This window comes from Bombus vancouverensis, chromosome 11 (genome assembly GCF_051014615.1).
Source record: "Bombus vancouverensis nearcticus chromosome 11, iyBomVanc1_principal, whole genome shotgun sequence".
Taxonomy (NCBI): Eukaryota; Metazoa; Arthropoda; class Insecta; order Hymenoptera; family Apidae; genus Bombus; species Bombus vancouverensis.
The window spans coordinates 11467036-11485928 of record NC_134921.1 but is presented as its reverse complement, the minus strand read 5'-3'; the positions used below and the strand labels follow the sequence as shown (position 1 = coordinate 11485928).

General features: G+C 37.0%; 3 protein-coding genes and 1 long non-coding RNA gene across 4 annotated transcripts in view; 2 read left to right on the top strand and 2 right to left on the bottom strand.

Moving 5' to 3' along the window:
• Positions 1-5486: 5486 nt before the first annotated feature.
• Positions 5487-7217, top strand: LOC117154847 (seminal metalloprotease 1). The gene is made up of 5 exons (XM_033330192.2): positions 5487-5652; positions 5928-6107; positions 6311-6613; positions 6706-6839; positions 7015-7217. Exons 1-5 carry the CDS (start codon positions 5487-5489, stop codon positions 7180-7182), a joined length of 951 nt encoding a protein of 316 aa, XP_033186083.1. The 3' UTR covers positions 7183-7217.
• Positions 7218-7249: 32 nt separating this feature from the next.
• fu (STKc_STK36 domain-containing protein fused) lies at positions 7250-10975 on the bottom strand. The gene is made up of 10 exons (XM_033329910.2): positions 10877-10975; positions 10606-10749; positions 10393-10506; positions 10175-10320; positions 9937-10116; positions 9709-9853; positions 9440-9636; positions 7912-9137; positions 7524-7708; positions 7250-7425 (listed from the first exon to the last, which is right to left on the bottom strand). The coding sequence occupies exons 1-10, from the start codon at positions 10964-10966 to the stop codon at positions 7357-7359; spliced, it is 2496 nt and encodes an 831-aa protein (XP_033185801.1). The 5' UTR covers positions 10967-10975; the 3' UTR covers positions 7250-7356.
• Positions 10976-11200: 225 nt separating this feature from the next.
• On the bottom strand, positions 11201-13700 carry LOC117154697 (U11/U12 small nuclear ribonucleoprotein 48 kDa protein). The gene is made up of 6 exons (XM_033329911.2): positions 13491-13700; positions 12708-12970; positions 12468-12636; positions 12328-12390; positions 11950-12094; positions 11201-11871 (listed from the first exon to the last, which is right to left on the bottom strand). The coding sequence occupies exons 2-6, from the start codon at positions 12837-12839 to the stop codon at positions 11265-11267; spliced, it is 1116 nt and encodes a 371-aa protein (XP_033185802.1). The 5' UTR covers positions 12840-12970; positions 13491-13700; the 3' UTR covers positions 11201-11264.
• A 62-nt stretch (positions 13701-13762) lies between these two features.
• The window catches only part of LOC117154698 (uncharacterized), a 98169-nt gene continuing 93038 nt past the window's right edge, over positions 13763-18893 (top strand). Inside the window, exons 1-2 of the long non-coding RNA XR_013059495.1 lie at positions 13763-13957; positions 14156-14265. This is a non-coding gene — a long non-coding RNA (uncharacterized LOC117154698). The remainder of the gene's footprint in view (positions 13958-14155; positions 14266-18893) is intronic.

The window sequence follows — 18893 nt, the reverse complement described above, 5'->3', positions numbered from 1 at the left end:
AAATTCTATTCTTCCTTTTTACCTTCTCTCTTTTTCTCTTTTTCATATTTTTTTACTTTCTTGTATTCTTATTTTTCATCTTTATTTGTGCTATTCGGTGAACGTAGAGTCACCATTGTTAAAACGAATATTATAGTAGGAGGTGACCATATTTAAAGGAGGGTTAATGGTGGAACAAGATGCAGGATTGGCACATAGGTACCAGTCTATCTACCTCTTTCCTCTAATTCTTGTGGTAAGCAGGTAGAACCGGGGCAACGATCGACTGGGGTCATTGGCTGGATCCAGTTATCAAGGTTAGGGTCCTTTTCTTTGCTCGCGAGAGATCATCGTTTCTCCTCGATAAATTTCTCAAGTTTATTCACCCGTATGCGAGTCGCATCGTAATGCGATATGTCAAGATCAGCCAACAGCTCCTGCCTTTCAATTTTAATTATTTATCAACTACCAGGTAAACGATGACTGACTAGTAAGTTTTACATGCTCTTTAAAATCCTTCGCATTTAATGGTTCGATGACTATTAATGCGTACCCGTGCAAATCGGGAATATAACGAAACTATTATCGCTAACACATTGGTCTCGAAGGAAGTCGTATAGGGTGGCTGATTCGAGCGACGCGAAAGACAAAAGGAATTGAAAAAGTCTTCATAACGGAAATGATCCTTGCCAAATTTGTGGAGGCTCTTCTTAGAGTCTAGAGGCTAGAAAATGATCTACGTCTTGATTTATCGTCGGATAGAAATTAAAAGGTTCTACAAAAATAATGTCAAACACGATTTCATTTTTCTAGAATATAACTACAGTTAGACTTACAGCAATTGTATAGTATGTGTGTAACGTATTGAACAGGAATTAAAGATGCCAGACTGTTCTTTCGTTATTCTGGAAAAAGACAAACTCGGGGACGAATCATTTTTGTTCAGATAAAAAAATTAATATTCGATTTATTCCCAGTTGATGCTTGTCCCGTACCCGTTGTCTGCCTCCTTTTTCCTCAGACTGTGTGTGTGAGTACAGTTTCTTTTTGAATGTCCGATCGGTCGCACGTTGTCGCCATATCTCGATCTTTCTGTTGCGAGACCCGTTCACACGAGAATTCGCAGATTCGACAGTCGAACCAAACGTGGTCGTGCGGCCAACGACCGCGACTTTCTCCTTTTATGCTAATTTTGTTAATACGCTATTTTCACGACTTTCGTACTTCGCAAGCATGCCATTTTATCGTCCTGTATCTGATGCAGGACGGGCCGACGAACCAAACGAAATATTTTTGGCGAAAGGAGATAATTAAGAAACAGTTCGTTGCTCGCCCTATTACGTAAAACCATATCGAAGCATTTCAGAAAGTTCAACGAATTTGACGGTTACGATAATGGAACGAACCTAAAGTCGCATACACTGTCGGCCATAAGTATCGGGACAGTTTAATTGATTTACGGTAACGGTATATGAATTTTATTAGAGTACAAACTAACGATGAATTAATAATTAGAATCGACATTTACTGCTTTCTGATGAAACCACCGGGATATAACCTTAATCTATTAAAAAACATAGCAGTAATATATTTTAGTATTCCCCGTATACGCTATTACATACATTTACTATATAAATATCATCGTATTAACATCGGTAGTATTTCTATCACTTTGCAAGATTAGTCCTCTTAATCTGATCTTTGTAATATATCGACGATCGACTAGTGTCGACAGATAATTGCGGAATATTCTATCCATATGTAATAGGAAATAATTCGATTAAACAACCTGTTGGAACAAATTGAACGAAATCGGAGAACGAGCTTCCTGATTTGAATTACGAACGATTCATCAATGGATCGGTGGTGGTTCTCCAGACTTAATGTATGCGAATAAAGGATAGGTTGTGAGTGACACCATGATTCGTGATACAGTACGATACAGAGAGTATATACAGAGTTCGTTGCCCCATAAAAGAAGGTGGGTGTATTGGCCCCGACAGGCGTTTCTGGGTTTATTACCTACGTCAGTTCGATCGCAAACTACCGTGCGTCTATACCCTGTAACACTGTATTATTTCGACTGGCGACTGATTGCCAGTAGAGAAGTACGGTAAAAAAAATTATGGAACGCACCTTTCGAAATTTCTCCTCGGAAGGTAATATACATCGGATACGACAAGGTAATACATCGATGAAAGCATTTTAATGTCTTTTAAACCCATCATGGTTTTACACGCTATACGAGTATTTCTAACAGGCAGCGCATACTTGCTGCCTTTACCGTCTTACTTTCTCTTTAATTCCCTTTAAACCCTCCAGTTTCTTTACGCACACTCGCTACCTGAAGTAGCGTTCCTTCTTTTCTTTAATTATTTCTCCTTGATACTTTCACGATGGAAATGCTCGATTTGGAGAAAAGTAAGGGCGGAAAGGAATCGATTACTCTTTCGTGTTGCAGGTACCAACGTGTGCTTAACGCTCGACGTTATTTTTTAGCAAAGAATTAAAATTCTTTGCGATGTGCAATATGCGATCTGCAAAAAGAAGCGCAATTACACTCACGAAGAAAGCGAAGACGTAGGAAAATCGACATTACCACGCCACTCAACTTTTTCTTCAACGATCGTTCGAATCAACGTGTTGCATACATTTGACAATATGTTTCATCGGTACGAAATTTTGAAGAACGAAAACGAATCGAAATGAATCCAGGCGACGATGAGTTAAACCCAGCAATAAAAATAAGTGAATGAAGTCGAAGATGATGGTTTTCTCACGATAAAAATATTCTTTTGTTGAGAACGATGACGATAGCGGTAGCAATAGGCGATGACGACGATAATAGCGGTAGCGACGTCGTTTCTGCTGTCTCTTCTAGCGTCGGGGCTGGTTGTTCGTCAGCGTGGCTGTACGGTACACAGCTTCTTAGTGGGGATGGAGGACACTTTCACTCTCACAGGTGTATGACCGAGTCGAGAGCTCGGAAATACTTGTTACCTGAACGAGTATCGTTGGGGAAAGAGAAGGGGGATAGAATAAGAGGAATGGAAGGGATAGAGGGGCGACGAGAAAGAGATCGAGAGCGGGAAAGAAAGAGGGAGGAAAAAGAAGGGAGGGAGGGAGGGAGGGACACAAAGAAACGTGACAAACAAATAAGAGGAATGACAAAACTGTCTAATTTTTGCAGCTATCTAATAATAGAATGGTACGTATAAAATGTCGCCTTTTTTCAGAGAATCTTTTAGTCGCATCTTCGGTTATCGCAAAGACGTTATAGTCTGCGCAGTACTTAATTTCCAATTATCGTTAAACGTATCGATACCGTATGTAAATTAAAGTCATGGTGTGAAAAAAGCAGGGTGAATAAAGAGGAAACGTATTAGAGATAGGAATGAATGATTCGGAAAGCGGAGAATGTCGCGTGGTCCGCTGGATAACGACCCAGTGTCCACGTGCTCGTACGTATATTTTCAATTTTGTTCGAAATTTTACCAGTATGATCGTAAATTTTAAAAATTTAATAAAATTTCAAAATTCCTATAACACACATGATATATTCGGAAAAGGTTTCTAGAAGTGTCCAAATACTTTCGGCAGCCACTGTAGATGGGTAACGAGTAGCGAGGCAAAGACAAAAAGAAAAATAAGAAGATAGAGTGCGAAGAGGCTGGACGAGGTCAGTGAACCATGAAAGAGTATGGTTTTTTGGTCAGTGTACGCACTACCGAAATACGTTCCCGACGCGGCGAGACGTTCCCGCCGATATTTCTCCGTGGGTCCCCAGTCGGCCCCAGTGGGTCAGTGGTTCACGAAGAACCTCTCGAGGATACACGCGAGAAAGATACGATCCTTTTGCAACACGCTCGATGTTTGTTCGTATTTTTTTCAACATTACGTATTTAAACTAATTCTGTTCACGTTTTATCATAAACGTATTTATTATATTCACAACTAATATTTTATATGTGCGAGATATATTTTTATTGGACATATTTGTTTATACCGTTAGCAAATTGATTGTTTTTCAATACAGTGAAACGAATATTCTCTAGTTTTCAGAAGCATATGTAATTTTTTTAAAGATTTCATATCCCAAAATATGGAAAATTAACGTGAGTCATTATCGCTATAAATATGGATATGTTCCATAAACATATGATAATGTTTACAATAAATACATTGTAGTTTCTGTATACATTTTCAGATTCGTTTCAAGTTATAGCACGTTGCACAGAGAATCGCAAGATTATTTGCAATGCGTTTGACATGCAAACAAAAGTAATCACGATTTTAGGCGAGGACAGAAACGGGGAAATGGTTGGAAGTAAACGAAAGAGAAATAGAGAAAGAAACGAATGCGAATGTTCGGGCAACTCGATAGTTAGCCATCGTATCTACTTGAAAAAGGTGTACCGATCGTAACAGACGCGAAAGAACCATTCTGCTTGCTTGCGGTTCCAAGAAATCCGGTTAGAATTTAGGCTATGTGGAGCTCCTACTCGAATCTGGAACAGGCTGGTCATTGACCTTGCTTCGATCGCTCTTTGAAAAGATTTTCAAGCGTGATTACAAGTTTACCAGTGATTGTCTTCGACACGCGACACGAGACATTGTCGTTCTCTCCACGCACTTTCCGCTATTCGAACGCGATCGAGAACTGTTGCGAGGCAATTAAATATGAAAATAGTTTTTCAACTAGAAATCCGAATATCGTGCTCTCTGATGGCCGATGTCTTTGTTCGAAAGTCTTCCGTGGTTGATAGAACGTGCAGAGCAATATGAAATTCTTTTGATTTTTATCTTCGAATATAACGATGATTATAGTAGCTATGGCGATCGAGGCAGAGATCGAAAGCTGACAAGAATACACCAAGAGAGCACGAGAGCAGGGGAGAAAGGCCCGAAATGATTCCGAGATGACATGTCCATATACCGAATTACACGACTAACTACCGAATCATTTTGACCTACATATGTATATGATACCATGTTTTCCCGTATGCTCTTCAAATGGTTATAGAGATAATTTTTAATTGCATGTATAAGTAACGAGATAAGAAAACAAATTGGTATTCTCCTTGCGATCTCGATATCGTCTATCATGAATATGCATTGATATATTATTTTCGAAGAAAATGGCAAGCGCTATTTTGAATAGACCGCAAACATATTTCACTTTGACATGAATTTTCATCGCTACCAGTAATATAAACTAGAAAAAAGAAAGTTGCGGATGAAGCGTTGGGTCAACGCAATGTTGGCCCTTAATGGGTTAATCAACGGAAATGACGGTGCATATCGGTTACGAGCAAGTTTTACCAAGTAACGTTTGATAATGGAAGACACGAAGGGTGGGCAGCATACGTGTCTATTTATTTAAGTACGTATGTCCCTGTTCGCGTATAAAAGTACGGTTGTACCGTACGATATGTATTCTAGTTGATATTTTGTTGGATCGCAGCGACGGAAAAATAACGATCGAGCATAGTACTTATCGCTTAAGGATGCTTCGGTTCAAAAATAGTGAAATAGCAATTATATTATTCCTCGTAACGGTGGCAATTGGTGTCGATTCAAAAGCTACTGATTACGGTTCAAAGCGAAAGATCGTTCCACCAACGCCGAAATTTGAAGGAACGTTCAACGAAAGACACGAGCATCAAACCATCGGTATATGATCGTAATTGAGAAGCTTTTTGAAAAAAGGATCTATAAGGTCTGTGGTAAACACCATTGGTCGAAAGTAGCCGGCACTTTAAGCGCCGTTGTAACTATACATTCAAACGTAATGAAGATTTAAACGAAAAATTCGAGGCAATTTACTCAATGCGCTATTTTCTCTTATGAACCTTCTCTCAGAAAGCTGTCCAATTGATTGGCAGAAGTAGGAAAATTCATTCTAATTGAATCACGATTCGTTATTTGTTTCTACTCACTGCTGACAGCTGATCGCATAAAATCATGGACGAAAGAGGACAAACAGAACGTTTGGGAATTAAGCGGTTTGTACGAAGGAGATATAATGCTTAATTCGGAGGAAGATGGGGGGAAAAATGGTCTGGTGAACAACGCGTTTCGTTGGCCAGGCGGAGTTGTACCCTATTACATAAAGGAAGAGGATTTCGGTAAATCATTTTATTAAGGGAGTATGCTAGCTTGAAATTTGAAAAAAATTAGAAGCCTTTGAGATTTGAAGTCAAATTTTAAGAAAATTAGAAGAGAAGATTCGATTCTTTAAATTGTCAAGACGTTGTACCCCGTTAAGTAGATAATACCGATAACAAAGCTGAGATAAATGATGCCATCGCATTTACGTGTACTTTTATAGATGAAGAAGATATCGAGGTAATCGAAGGTGCTATAGAGGAATACCATAAGAACACCTGCATACGTTTTCGTCCTTATAAAAAGGCAGATACCGACTATATCACTATAAAGGGCAAAATGTCGGGATGTTGGTCCTTGGTTGGTAGGCACGATCGCGGACAAGTAGTGAATTTGCAGAATCCGGGATGCGTGCAGCATGGTGTGGTCGTGCACGAGTTGATGCACGCATTAGGCTTTTACCATCAACAGAGTGCCGCGGATCGTGACGAGTGGGTGACGATAAATTGGGAAAATATAAAACCAGGTAACGCGTCGATTACTTCGATGATTGGCGGATCGAATCGAAATTCCCGTTTGGACAAACAAAATTTATTCGCGTTATTACGATTTATACAGGCAAGGAGCATAACTTTAATAAATACGACAATGGCACTGTCACAGATTATGGGATTGGTTACGATTATACGAGTGTAATGCATTATAGTTCTCACGCGTTTTCAAGAAATGGTGAACCGACCATTACACCGAAAGTAAGTAATCGGCGCAATTTCGCGAATTGAAAAGTTTGCAGCAATACGGAGATATAGGTTCCATATTCATAACTGCAAAAGATTATTATTATTATTACGTTGCCCCGAGAGTTGATAGCGAAATTTAGGAAAAATTTGAAATTCTTCCTTTTTGCTCAACGTTTGTATTCCGCAGAAGGAGGAAACAGAACTTGGTCAACGAAAAGGACTCAGCGGAAAGGATACACTGAAGTTACTAGAAATGTACAAAGAGGAATGTAACAAACGACAAATGAATGAAACCACGGATAGCGATGATTCATCGGATGATATATCTATCGAGTGGCTACTCACTAGATCGTAATATCAAAGCTAATAAATTGCTATAGTAGCATTTAGTTTGACGCTGTGTTGAATAATAAAATGAATAATAACGTTGGAATCGTGTTTAATTTGATAGAAAAAGATAATATGCAAATTTGTTGCTGTAAAGTACAAAAAAAAAATAAATGTTAAAATATTCAAAGAAGGAAATGCATCAAGTAACAGGATTTTGTTGATTGTAGTACATCAATTCCTTTAATTCCTTGATTGCGTCTTCGGCGGCCTGAAAGTATATTTCGTATGTACTCTCGAGCCTATATTTTAGACGACGACGACCCGAGTTCTTATTTGTTTCATTTGAATTGTAATTTTATTACTTACAAGCCTCACACACTGATCGTTGTCAAGGATTAAACTTTCTACTAGATTCTTCAAAGACTTACACCAGATTTGTTGCAAAGCTCTACAAGAAAATCTGGCTAAGAGTCTAATCAGCTGACATGTTCTCATTCGGAGTATCGTTTGTCGATGCGTGAGCAGCTTACCGAGCTGCTCTATGGAATTTCCTTTTTAACGAAAAAAATATTTCGTTGATATTATGACGAAACGACAATCGACTTACAAACGATAAAAGAGAAATGGCGAAAAAATAAAAAACGATATAAAAGAAATAAAAAAAAGTGAAATAATTAAAAGGGGAGGAAAACTAAATCAAAGTCTTCCGCCGATTAAAGATAAAAACATGAGAATTTCGAGTCGACAAACTTACCCGATAAATGCGAATGCAATACAACTTTTTCCACAAGATGAGCATTTTCTGGTTGAGAACGTAATATGTTGCTTAAAATCGCAACGAGGTCTACGACCACACGTGCTTTTCTTTTTTCCAAACTCAACAATTGTTGTAACAACGTTACTCCGTTTACGATGTAAACGGCGTCACAGAATTGAGTGAGAAATTGTTGTCGATTGTAAACTAATCTGCAAAGAACAAGCATCATGTATTCTAGAGTTTGTAACTCGTCCGCGGATAGCGTAGATGCTGATCTGGTGTTTGCATTTGTCGGTTCAGACTTTTTGTCCAGTTCGAACTCGGAACGTTCGGACATTAAAAGTTTCAGAGAGTAAACGAGATTCGGCACGACTCTAACATCCAAGTATACTTGCGTGATCTTCTCGAGAGAATCTTTCGTTACCGATACGACGAATGGTAAAGACAAAAGACAAGCAACGTATTCGACAACGCGACAACTGGCTGCTGGATTCCTTAATGGCGATACAAATACCGACACGCAGTTTTGTTGAAGCAACGATCCTACTTCGCCCTCCATAATTTCCTCCATGGATCGTTGTAAAAACGCTATCCATTCTTCGTTTTCGATCGGCCTATCGACAGCCTTCGGATTCCAGTCAGGTATTCTGTTGTTACATGATAGTCCAGCATTAACTGAATCGTATCTTCGGCAACGTAGCTGTTGATCACATGCATATTCGTCGTTTTCATGGTCTCTTTCTGATTGAATCGTTTCCACTTCTCGAGGAGCGATCTGCTGCTGATTCAATTTATTACCACCGGTATTTTTTAGTTCAATGTTCTTTTCCGATTTTTCTTCTTCCGAATGTTGTTTCGAGTTTCGTTCACTTAAACGAACCGGTAATTTAACGTTTGACATCTGATCAAACGTTAAAACAGTTTGTTTATTCGTTGAATTCGTAGTGTTTGGACAATCACTTCGACACAATGCATGATCCGCTGAGAGTAAGTCGCTTTTCAACGATGCCCTTAAACTAAGATTTCCTAATAATACATCGACACTAGTGCTAGAATCCGTTCCGCTTGGTTCGCTATGTCGTAAAGTATAACATTGGTTCATTTCATGTTGACAATATCCGTGTGGTATCGGATAACGCGGATTTGATGTAAATGTTTTCTGGCGACGTTCTTCGATTGTTCTTTCATGCTCTTGTAACTTTTTAATAGCTTTCTCCAAAAATCTGCATTATATTCATATAAAATTCTTATTTACTTAAAGATCTGTCTCTGCTCGATTTCATCAATCAAAACTAAGTTTTATCAAAGGTTTCTTGTCTCAATGACAGTATTAACTAGCTAATTCTAGAAATTACAACTAGTTCTAATTAACGGAATACAATTAATTCTCGAATTAACTAATTAAAACCAGTATTTACAAAGAAGATTTGTTAGTCCAATATTCACTGAGAAGACTCAGTTTTGATGAAAGTTAGATTTAAGTAGATTTAGATTTAGACTGTAACGTATATGTATACATATATACTTTGATTGATGATTGGTAGGTTGTACTGCCAAGTTCTGTAGTTGCATCTGTTTCTCTCTAGCCTGACTTGCGGATAAAGGTGTAGTGAATGGTGTAGGCCCAATTTCACCTACTATTACTATTCTATTTTTGACAAAAGGATGATCTAAAAGAGCTGGCCAAGTTAACCTTTGCGAAGGATCCTTTTGTAGCAAACCCTACTAATAAAATTATCATTGATGGACAAGGAAAAAGTAAAAACCTTCTAAAGCTTATCAATATGCTACAACCTGTAAAAATTGTTTGCAATTTTGAGAAATATAATCAGGCCACTTTATCGCTTCAAATCTTATCAATCTGACTAAATGTAGAATAGAAGTTGTTTGAAAAGGTGGAGACCCTACAACTAGTTCATACACAATACAACCCAAGGACCTGGAAACAAAGTGCTATGCGTATTATATATAGTGTGCTTTGCTAAACATTCTCACATCTAGTTGTCTATAAAATTAACACACCACAAGTCTGCATTATGGTCATAAGGGCGTTCTTCTATAAGTTCTGGAGCCATATACAGTGGCGTTCCCTTTATAGAAGTTAATACATGCGTCCCTGTACTCATACTGCGAGCAAATCCAAAATCACATAACTTTGCAACTCCATTGCTTTCAAGAAGTACATTTTGTGGTTTAAGATCCCTAGAGCAGAAACAACTTATTATTATCAGAAAACATTTTAACAGGTAAAATATCGAACCTGTGTAATACTCTGTTGGAATGCAAGTAGTAGAGTGCAGACACAAGATCACAAGCTATTACTTGTGCCCTTTGTTCCGACAAACGACCTGCTTTACCTAATATTTCATACAATTCCTTGTCTGCATACTCAGTCACAACTACTATCTAAAGAAAAGATTAGCTGTATTCTACAGGAAATGCATAATTGCAAATTCTTCTCAAAAATTATATCAATACCTCATTTTCTGTTTCAAATGAATCAAGCATTTGTATTATATTTGGATGATGAAGATGACGTTGAATTTCACATTCTTGACGCAAACTCTTTAGTTCTTTGAATGATCTACCACGCTATATAATTTTATTTGTACGAAACAGAAATATATATAAAATTATGAATCCAAGCAGGTAACCATCACCATAAACTTGGTCGAATATTTATCGCTTTACCTTCCGGATTACTTTGAAAGCTACGATTTCACCGTCAGATCGTTTCTTTGCTTTGTATACTTGTCCAAAAGATCCCTCGCCCACTTGTTTTAAAACTTCATATTTTTCCATAATCTTATTGGATACACGTGCGAGCGTGCGCGTCTATATGTATATATATATAATTATATGTATGTATATGCGAAACATGAATAATATAAATACGAAAAGACAGATTAATAGCTTTATAAATAAGAAGTATAGAACATAATATGATACCTATTATACGTACTTGGATATAACAAGGCACTCGTTTGGCAACGTGTAATGAACTATATCTATACCTACAGTCAAGTGTAACACATAATATATTACACGTCATATACTATGGAACAAAATACACCATAGATGAACATAACCAACGTTTGAAAATTCAAACATTTTCTAAGCATAAATAAAGCAATTTATTAGTGTTAAAAAGCATTCTGTCACTAAATAATAACTGGTTAGGTTAACAGATTAATAATCTTTTGTTAATGAAGTAATAATTAAAACGATAGTTTTTACTATATATATATATATTTCTAATTTCATGGAAAAGGAATAGATGCAACCCTTAGAGTTAGAGTTTGTGTTATTATTTATACAGAAAATTCTTTAATATCAATAACAATACAAATTTAACAGTTATAATATTTTTCCCGGCGATCGTTACTTCGTTTAGAGCTGTCGCTATCAAGTGACCTGTCACTCTGATGAGATTTCTTATGATGTGTTCGTGTAGAACCACGTTTGCTTTTTCTATCATGATCATGTTCCCTCGAACGAGATCTCTTATGTTTATGAAGCTTTTGCACTTTCCTTGATTCAGTTGTAATTCGTGAACTTTCTCTTTGTTTTGAATCTTTTGCACAAGTAGTATATGGTTTCTCAAAGTACTCATATTTCTTATTATATTGAGAACTGGAATGTCCGCGATGATTCTGCGTATTTTCTATGAAGACATCGTTGCATTTCAATGGAAATTCATTAATCGTATCGCTAAGACTATTACTGGAACTTTGAATTTCAGTAGTAGTATTCGTATTGTGATTAGTTGCACGTGCTTCTGTTATATAATCTATATATAACTCCATTTGCTGTTGTATAACTTCCCTGAGAACTTCTATGTGAGACTTCTTATTTGTATGCACACCTCTGTGCTTAGCCCGTCGTCTTTTTAAATTACGTTCTTGTATAAGCAACTCCAAAAAGGATAATTTCTTATCTTCTTTATCTTGGCTTTTCCTGAAACAATGTTAAAGGATATTACAAAATATTGCATATGTAAGGCCTAAAAAGTAAACTTTGTTTGTATAAACTTACAATTTCTGAATATCTGTAATATCATGTCCAATGTCAGGCTTCACTGTATTTGATATAACATAATCATACAAAATTTTTCTTTCATCACAAGTAAAATCTGTGAAGATTCTATTGGACGTTCTTGGAATTAATCGCTCACCCAAACCTATTATCAGTGTTAAGAATTCATGTTTTGAAAAAAACTACATACTTAAAAAATAAATTAAATAAGGAAATATGAGGTAGATATTTAATATTATTTAAATATATGGCAAAGAACATGAAAAAGGATATATAGAGCTTGTGCCAAGTAGAACATTCATAACTTGCTGCAAAAAATGGACTGATTTAAAACTTGTAGAAATTTCAACATTGAAATTTTATGTGCATTATACTAACCAATTTTCGAAGTTGAATCTTTCTCCTTTGCTTTTTGTAAAATGCTGTTTTGCATTTGTGAATCTACAATTAAATCAAGGTTTACCATAAATCCCATTATCAAAATTGAAATTGAATTTTTAATGAAGCTTAATACATACCTAATTTTATCGAGGAATATGAGTTTAATGGTAAACATGATTCAGGCAGTAGAGTATCAAATTCATTGTAACCTTCGTGTTTCAACTGACAGCATTCCAGGTGTTGATATAACATCTTCTTACTAACTTGATGAGATGAATCGTACGGACAAACCAGCATATTATCATTCTAAAAGAATACATAAGAAAGTAGTTTTGTTCGTTTAGTTGTTGATGAGATATTATCTCTAATATACTTACGTCGGTTCCTATACTTTCTATGGTCCAATTCAAAGTAGAGATAGTTTCAACAATTTCTTGGTGTATTTTCTTAGTGAAGTCGTCCAAACTTTGGTATTGACTTTCATGGCCATTCATAGAAGAATTTAGCATTTTTATTTATTGTTAGAAATAGCCTTGTACAGCGGAAACAATATTTAATGGTTTTCCAATGTTTTATTCAAACGTGAGGTTATATTTTAGTTTGGGAAAACTTGTCCTTGCGAATACAATTATAGAGACACCTGTAAGAATCATAAAATTAGATGACGAACAATATATAAGATAAATCATTATAGACGAAGTATGGAATAGATATGGCATCTTATAGGATTTTGTATCACGAGATTATGCTATCTACGATTTAGAGCAGTGAGTGTAGGAATTATCTGAAATATCGATTTTCAAAAAATTAAAGTGTTTCTTATTGTAATTTGCTGCGACCAACATAAGAAATATGTTCAATTCAATCGTCGAAAGTTGTAAAGCCAGTAACTATGAAAAAATCATTTATTAAACACTTCTTATTTACACATAACTCTTACTACTCGTATGCCATCTTTGCAATCAACCAATAATGTGCAAAAACGAAAATTGAAAGTAATAAAAAATGTATAAAATAAAATTAAATATATTAAAATGAAACAATAATCAAGCTTAAATTCTATTACGGAAACTACAACACAAGCTACCGGTAATGTTAACAGTGAAATGGACGATTGAAGAAATATTAACAAAAAATATTTCAGAGAACTACATACGTACTTAATTTCGTTATTTTAATGTTTATGAATTGTTAAATAAATACGTATATTAAATACGTAAATAAATACGTATGTATCAACTATATAATGTTAATAATACAATATAAACGGTAGTAAGATTAATGCAAAGGCAATGTCATTGAAAAAACGTCACTGATAGGTTACAATACATCACTTTCACAATGTATTACACGCTACCGCCACGAAATTCGACAACTCAATGATTCCAATTCTCCGCATTTAGTGACCTCTATAGTACGACACGCACGGTACGACACGCTCTCCCCACCATTTGAAATTCGCTGCGCAAGTTACGGCGCAAGTGTCAGTTTATTGTCGAAAATCAGAGTGATTAAATGTGTATCTGTGTTATTCCGCGACAGGTGTCAATTTCTCCGCTGCGTAGTGTTTTCATAATCATTCATTTACTGCTTGAAACCGCGCTACTGGTAACTTCGTTTAATTAATGTACGTTTCTATTCAATATTACGTTATAATCTATTATTTGATTATCTTCTTTTTTTTTATTGTCTTTTTGGTTACTCTATTTACCGGTAAATCGTGTAATGATTTTTCGAGACGCAATTTAATCGATAATTGTTTCATTATCAAATAATCTATTCTTTGTATACATTTATTTTAATGCTTTGATCTTTTTTTGTGCAGATCATTGCTTCATTGCGAGGGAAACTTTGAAGCATTAGAGGGATATCACGAAATACAAAAGAACACTGCGATGTTCGACGATGAATCCGAAAACTTTTCATGCAGATTTGGTAAGTTTGATTTTCTTTAATTTTTGAGTAGTTTTAGTAGTTTTTGTTATATTCGAGAAGGATAGCTATCATAGACAGGTTTGAACACGTTCTGCGCATCGCGTTTTTGTCGTACTGCGCAGTTATGTTTAACGGACAAGAAAAACGCGCCATGTTTTATTAGCACAAAATAAATGGCGTATATTCAGTTAGGCAGACAATATTTACGAATCATTCATATGTCCGCGTTGTACGCGGATAGAACGAACCAATTTTTATTCCGGCCGAAGAAAAAAAAAATCGTACACGATTATTGCATACTACACCCCTACACCGAGTTAGAATTTACTTTTACCTTTACTTTTATGTTTTATACTTTGTATATTTATGCTTTATTTTCTATGTAGTTATTTATCTATATATTTCTACGTTTATTATTTTTTTTTACCCAGGAAATTCTGACTCTACTAGCAATAATAACTTTATGAAGCCATTAAACATTTCTTTTAGAAATGTTGAGATTTGTTTACAATAGTCAATGACTTAGGATTTCCCTTTTTGCCTTTTATTATCAGTATACATTGTTCGCTTTATCGTGTATCGTGTATGTCACTACATATAAACTACATATTCTATTTATATTATACGACATGACATCTTATCTCTGTGGTAAATGAATAATAATTAGTTTGTAATCTTGAAAAAGCAATATTTTCATAAATAAGCACTTGATAGTAAAGAGAAGAAAAATATGAAAAAGGATATGTTTCCTCTTTTTTTTACTTCATTACTTTTCGTTATCTTCTAACAAAGTCTTCTCTTCAATGCGTTATTTAATTTTTCTGATTGCGCGCAATACTATCGGTAAGGTCAGTATTTGATGTGTTCACCTGTGTTATTGTCATTTTATGTTGGTAACATAGGAAATAACAGTAAGTTTTTGTCTATGATAATATTTGTTGCCAATAATAGATAAAATTTCAAATGGTCGCGTTGGGTAAACTAATTCATCGGCGATTTTAAAACGAAGTCGATATACTAAGAGTCGGTAACAACGAGAGCCGTAGAGCACATTATCGACTATGGAATTGTCCCTTATTGACATTAGATATTTTATAATTTTGTTCTACCTGATCAGCATCTGGTTCAATAATTGAAATCACATACACTATAATTATCCATGTCGTAACACAATTTCCATTTGTTATATAGAAATAGTTATACCTATATTTCGATAGATTTTTAAATATAACTTTAACGAGTCACTTATCTGTTACTTCAAGTTAGACTCATAGAAAAGGAATTGTACGGATATATTTAAAAAATACGGTCGGAAATGAGTAAGAAAGAAGGAAGATGGAATCATTTCTGAGCTACTACAATTCGTCGAATATATTACGCGCGATAAATGTCTACGTTAATAGTTAATGGTACAGTTTAATGGCGTACGCAGGTGCGGAGACGTCTTGTTGTTTACCTTCGAACTTGTACATGCTCCCTAGTGGTTTGTTAACGACATCGTTTTAAAACGTAATTCTAAAGATTTATTTTTTCGACTAAATTTATACATCCACGAATTTTCGATAAATATGAAAACTACATCATTCGACGCGTTCATATCATACGCGATCACAATTTACCCGAAGATTTTTTAAACGTAGATTGTCCCGAAAGTTGTCGATACGATTGGTTCTCGACTCGTTTTCGTGTTGAAAAAGTACGAGTCACGCATCGACGCGTGATGTATGTGAATCTTTTCGGAGATCCGAATGCATCGAATTCGTAACGTATAGACCGGGCGAAAATTGTATCCGTTTGATGGTTTAAGCGTGAGCGATGCATGCAACGGCGAAAGCTACGAGAACGTGACAGTTAATCGTAGGAAAATTCAAATACGTAATGATCCTTTCCCGGTCCTAAGGAGTAGACGTAATGTGCGTATATTTACTTTAGTACCCACCTGTTGCCGTAACCCAGTTTCTTACATATACCAAGCGGGAAGTTTTTCAACTTTCCAAGGATTCCTGAAATTCTCCACCTTTACGCGATGTTTGCGAAGGGACAATCGAATTGGAAGGCATTTACGATGCACGCTGATATCTCTGGAGCAAAGTAGTGAATATTAATCGGATCTGTAATGTGAGCTATCGCGATATAAAACTCTAGCTTCTATTCTTCGCTATCGTCACTTTTAGACGACTTCTTTTTATGAAATATTCACGTACAGAAAATGTATTTGTGCCTTGATTACTAAGAAGTTTGGTTCGTTGTAATATACATGAGATGCACATTTGGCTGTATGAGATTCGCAAAGGAAGTATAGCGGCAGTTGTTTCGGACGATATTCGTATTTTATACGGACGAAGCGTTTCGTTAGGCAGAAATTTTTGAAAGAAATTCTGATCGCGGGTAAACACGGGCGAACTGTATGATTCACGGATCGAAATAAAAAGTTTATCGGTTCTTTATCGGTTATTCGGTGTTTTAAAATGGATCGATCGATCGATCGTTGGATCGGTACTTAAAGAAAATGGAAATTTGTAAATAATTAGATAGGAATAAACAAGAAGATCGAATTTAAGATGATACGTGTTTTAGAAAATACGTACTACCGTTACTTATTTACGTATCGTAAGGAAATCGGTGAAAAGGTAATGGCGAAAGATGATATATTATAACAAGCTTATTAGATAGCTGTATAAATAAATAGTTTAACAAATAAATAAATGGGTGCGCAAACAGACGAATGAATAGATGAAAAGATGGATGAATAGATGGATAGGTAGATAGTGGGTAAAAGAGGAAGAAAGAGGGGCATGGCGCGACGCGTCATTGCACGTGCACGTGCATTGATACCGATATTTATGCCCGCCAGTTAATCATGTCAAAGTCGTTTGATTTGTCGTTGGCTTTTATGGAGGGGAATTAAAACGTTCATTTCGCCGCAGACACTCGGCAACAGTGTGCTCGTCCTGCTAGCGTTGCTGGTGGTACTGGTGCCGGTGTTGCTGCTGTTGCCGCGATTGCTCTATGAATTATTTTCTGGACAACCCTTGCCCGATGTAACAAAAGGGGAGGGAGAGCTTTTTGGAAAATTACAGTATCTCGTTTACGTCGAAAATTCGTATCTGTGACGTGTCTGTCGTGTTTCACATGGATCGGTATAACACGCGACTCGATAAACCATAAACGAACGAAAAGTATGTGCGGTGCGAAATGAAATTCGAAGCATTCGGCGAACTAAAATTACAGGAATCGCGTAGTATCCCGTGAATTTTCGTAATTTTCGTAGGAATCGTAGCTTCGTCAATTGTAACGCTCGACACGCCGGTTATTAAGTTCCGTCGTGATTTAGACCGATCGAAGGTAATCGGATCGGTCAGAGACGAGCGTCTATCGTGGAACGTTAGGCGAGGAGGGGGAAAATTCTGAGGACGTGTGGACAAAGTTAGTAGGTGGATGGGTGAGAAGGATAGCGGTGGTCCCTTGCGTATCGACAGCCGTCCGTCAAGGTGGTCGGTGACACGCGAAACCGAACGAACTAGAGAAAAAGTCGGAAGAACCGACATTCTCAGTCTCTTTCTCAGTCACCCTGAGGATTGGTCTACCGAGAATACCGAGGCAAAGAGGAGAAAGAAGATGGCGAGAGCGAGAGAGACAGAGATGGTAAAAGGGGTGGCGAGGAAGGAAAGAAGTACAGAGAAGGGGGTGGTAGAAAGATGGAAGGTGGAAAAGAGGAGGCAGTAGCAGTCGGCATCAGCTAGGTCCGCGCACTTCTATCACGTTGGGCGAACGGGCGGACAGCTCCGAGGCGATTTGTCTTTCATTTCGGGCTAATTTATTGCGCCCAAGCAGTTCCCCCTTTCTCTTTCTCTTTCTCTTTCTCCTTCTCTTTCTCTTTCTCTTTCCTCCTCGCACACACTTACTCGCGGCGTTTCTTACTTGCCTGCGTTCCCACCACCCCTCTTCGTCTCTGTTTCTTTCTCTCCTATTCTTTCTCCTTGTGTCTCCTCTCGTCTTTCCAGCGCTATTCTCGACTCCGCACCATTCAACCACGCCCCACCCAACTAATGTCCCACATAAAACTTGGTATCAGCGATCCTCAAACGGGGATTTACAATCCCTTCAAGCGCCGCTGTCACGATAAATCCTCCAGGGCGACGTCGATATATCTCGCGCGCGAATACTTCTGTCCCTAATGGATACCCCTCGGTACATACAATGCACGTCGAAGCTGAAACCAGTCTGGATCTTTCCTACGTCCGTTCTAGTCGATTCGTCCTGACTCTTTTTCTTTTAGTCGTTGCATGTTTCGCGTAGTGTAACGACAGTGTGTTACCTTAGTTTTTTCGCCAACTCGCCCATCTTTTTATCCTTCCACCTTTCTCCACGTTTCCTTTTCCAGCCGAAGCGAAATGCCCCGGCAAGAAGATAAGAAACTATGAAAAAGACGTGCGTGAAAACGCATTATCCGGGTAATAACGCCATCCTATTAGGGTATAGTCGTCGACGACAGTTAATAAGAGTAAAAGCGCGCGTTCGCGCAATTAAGAGTAGTAATAAGCGCCTTAAGGCCAATAAGATGTTTCCTAATGGAACTAGCTAACAGCTTCCAGCCAATTATCTAGGCGCGCATTAAAACGAACGTA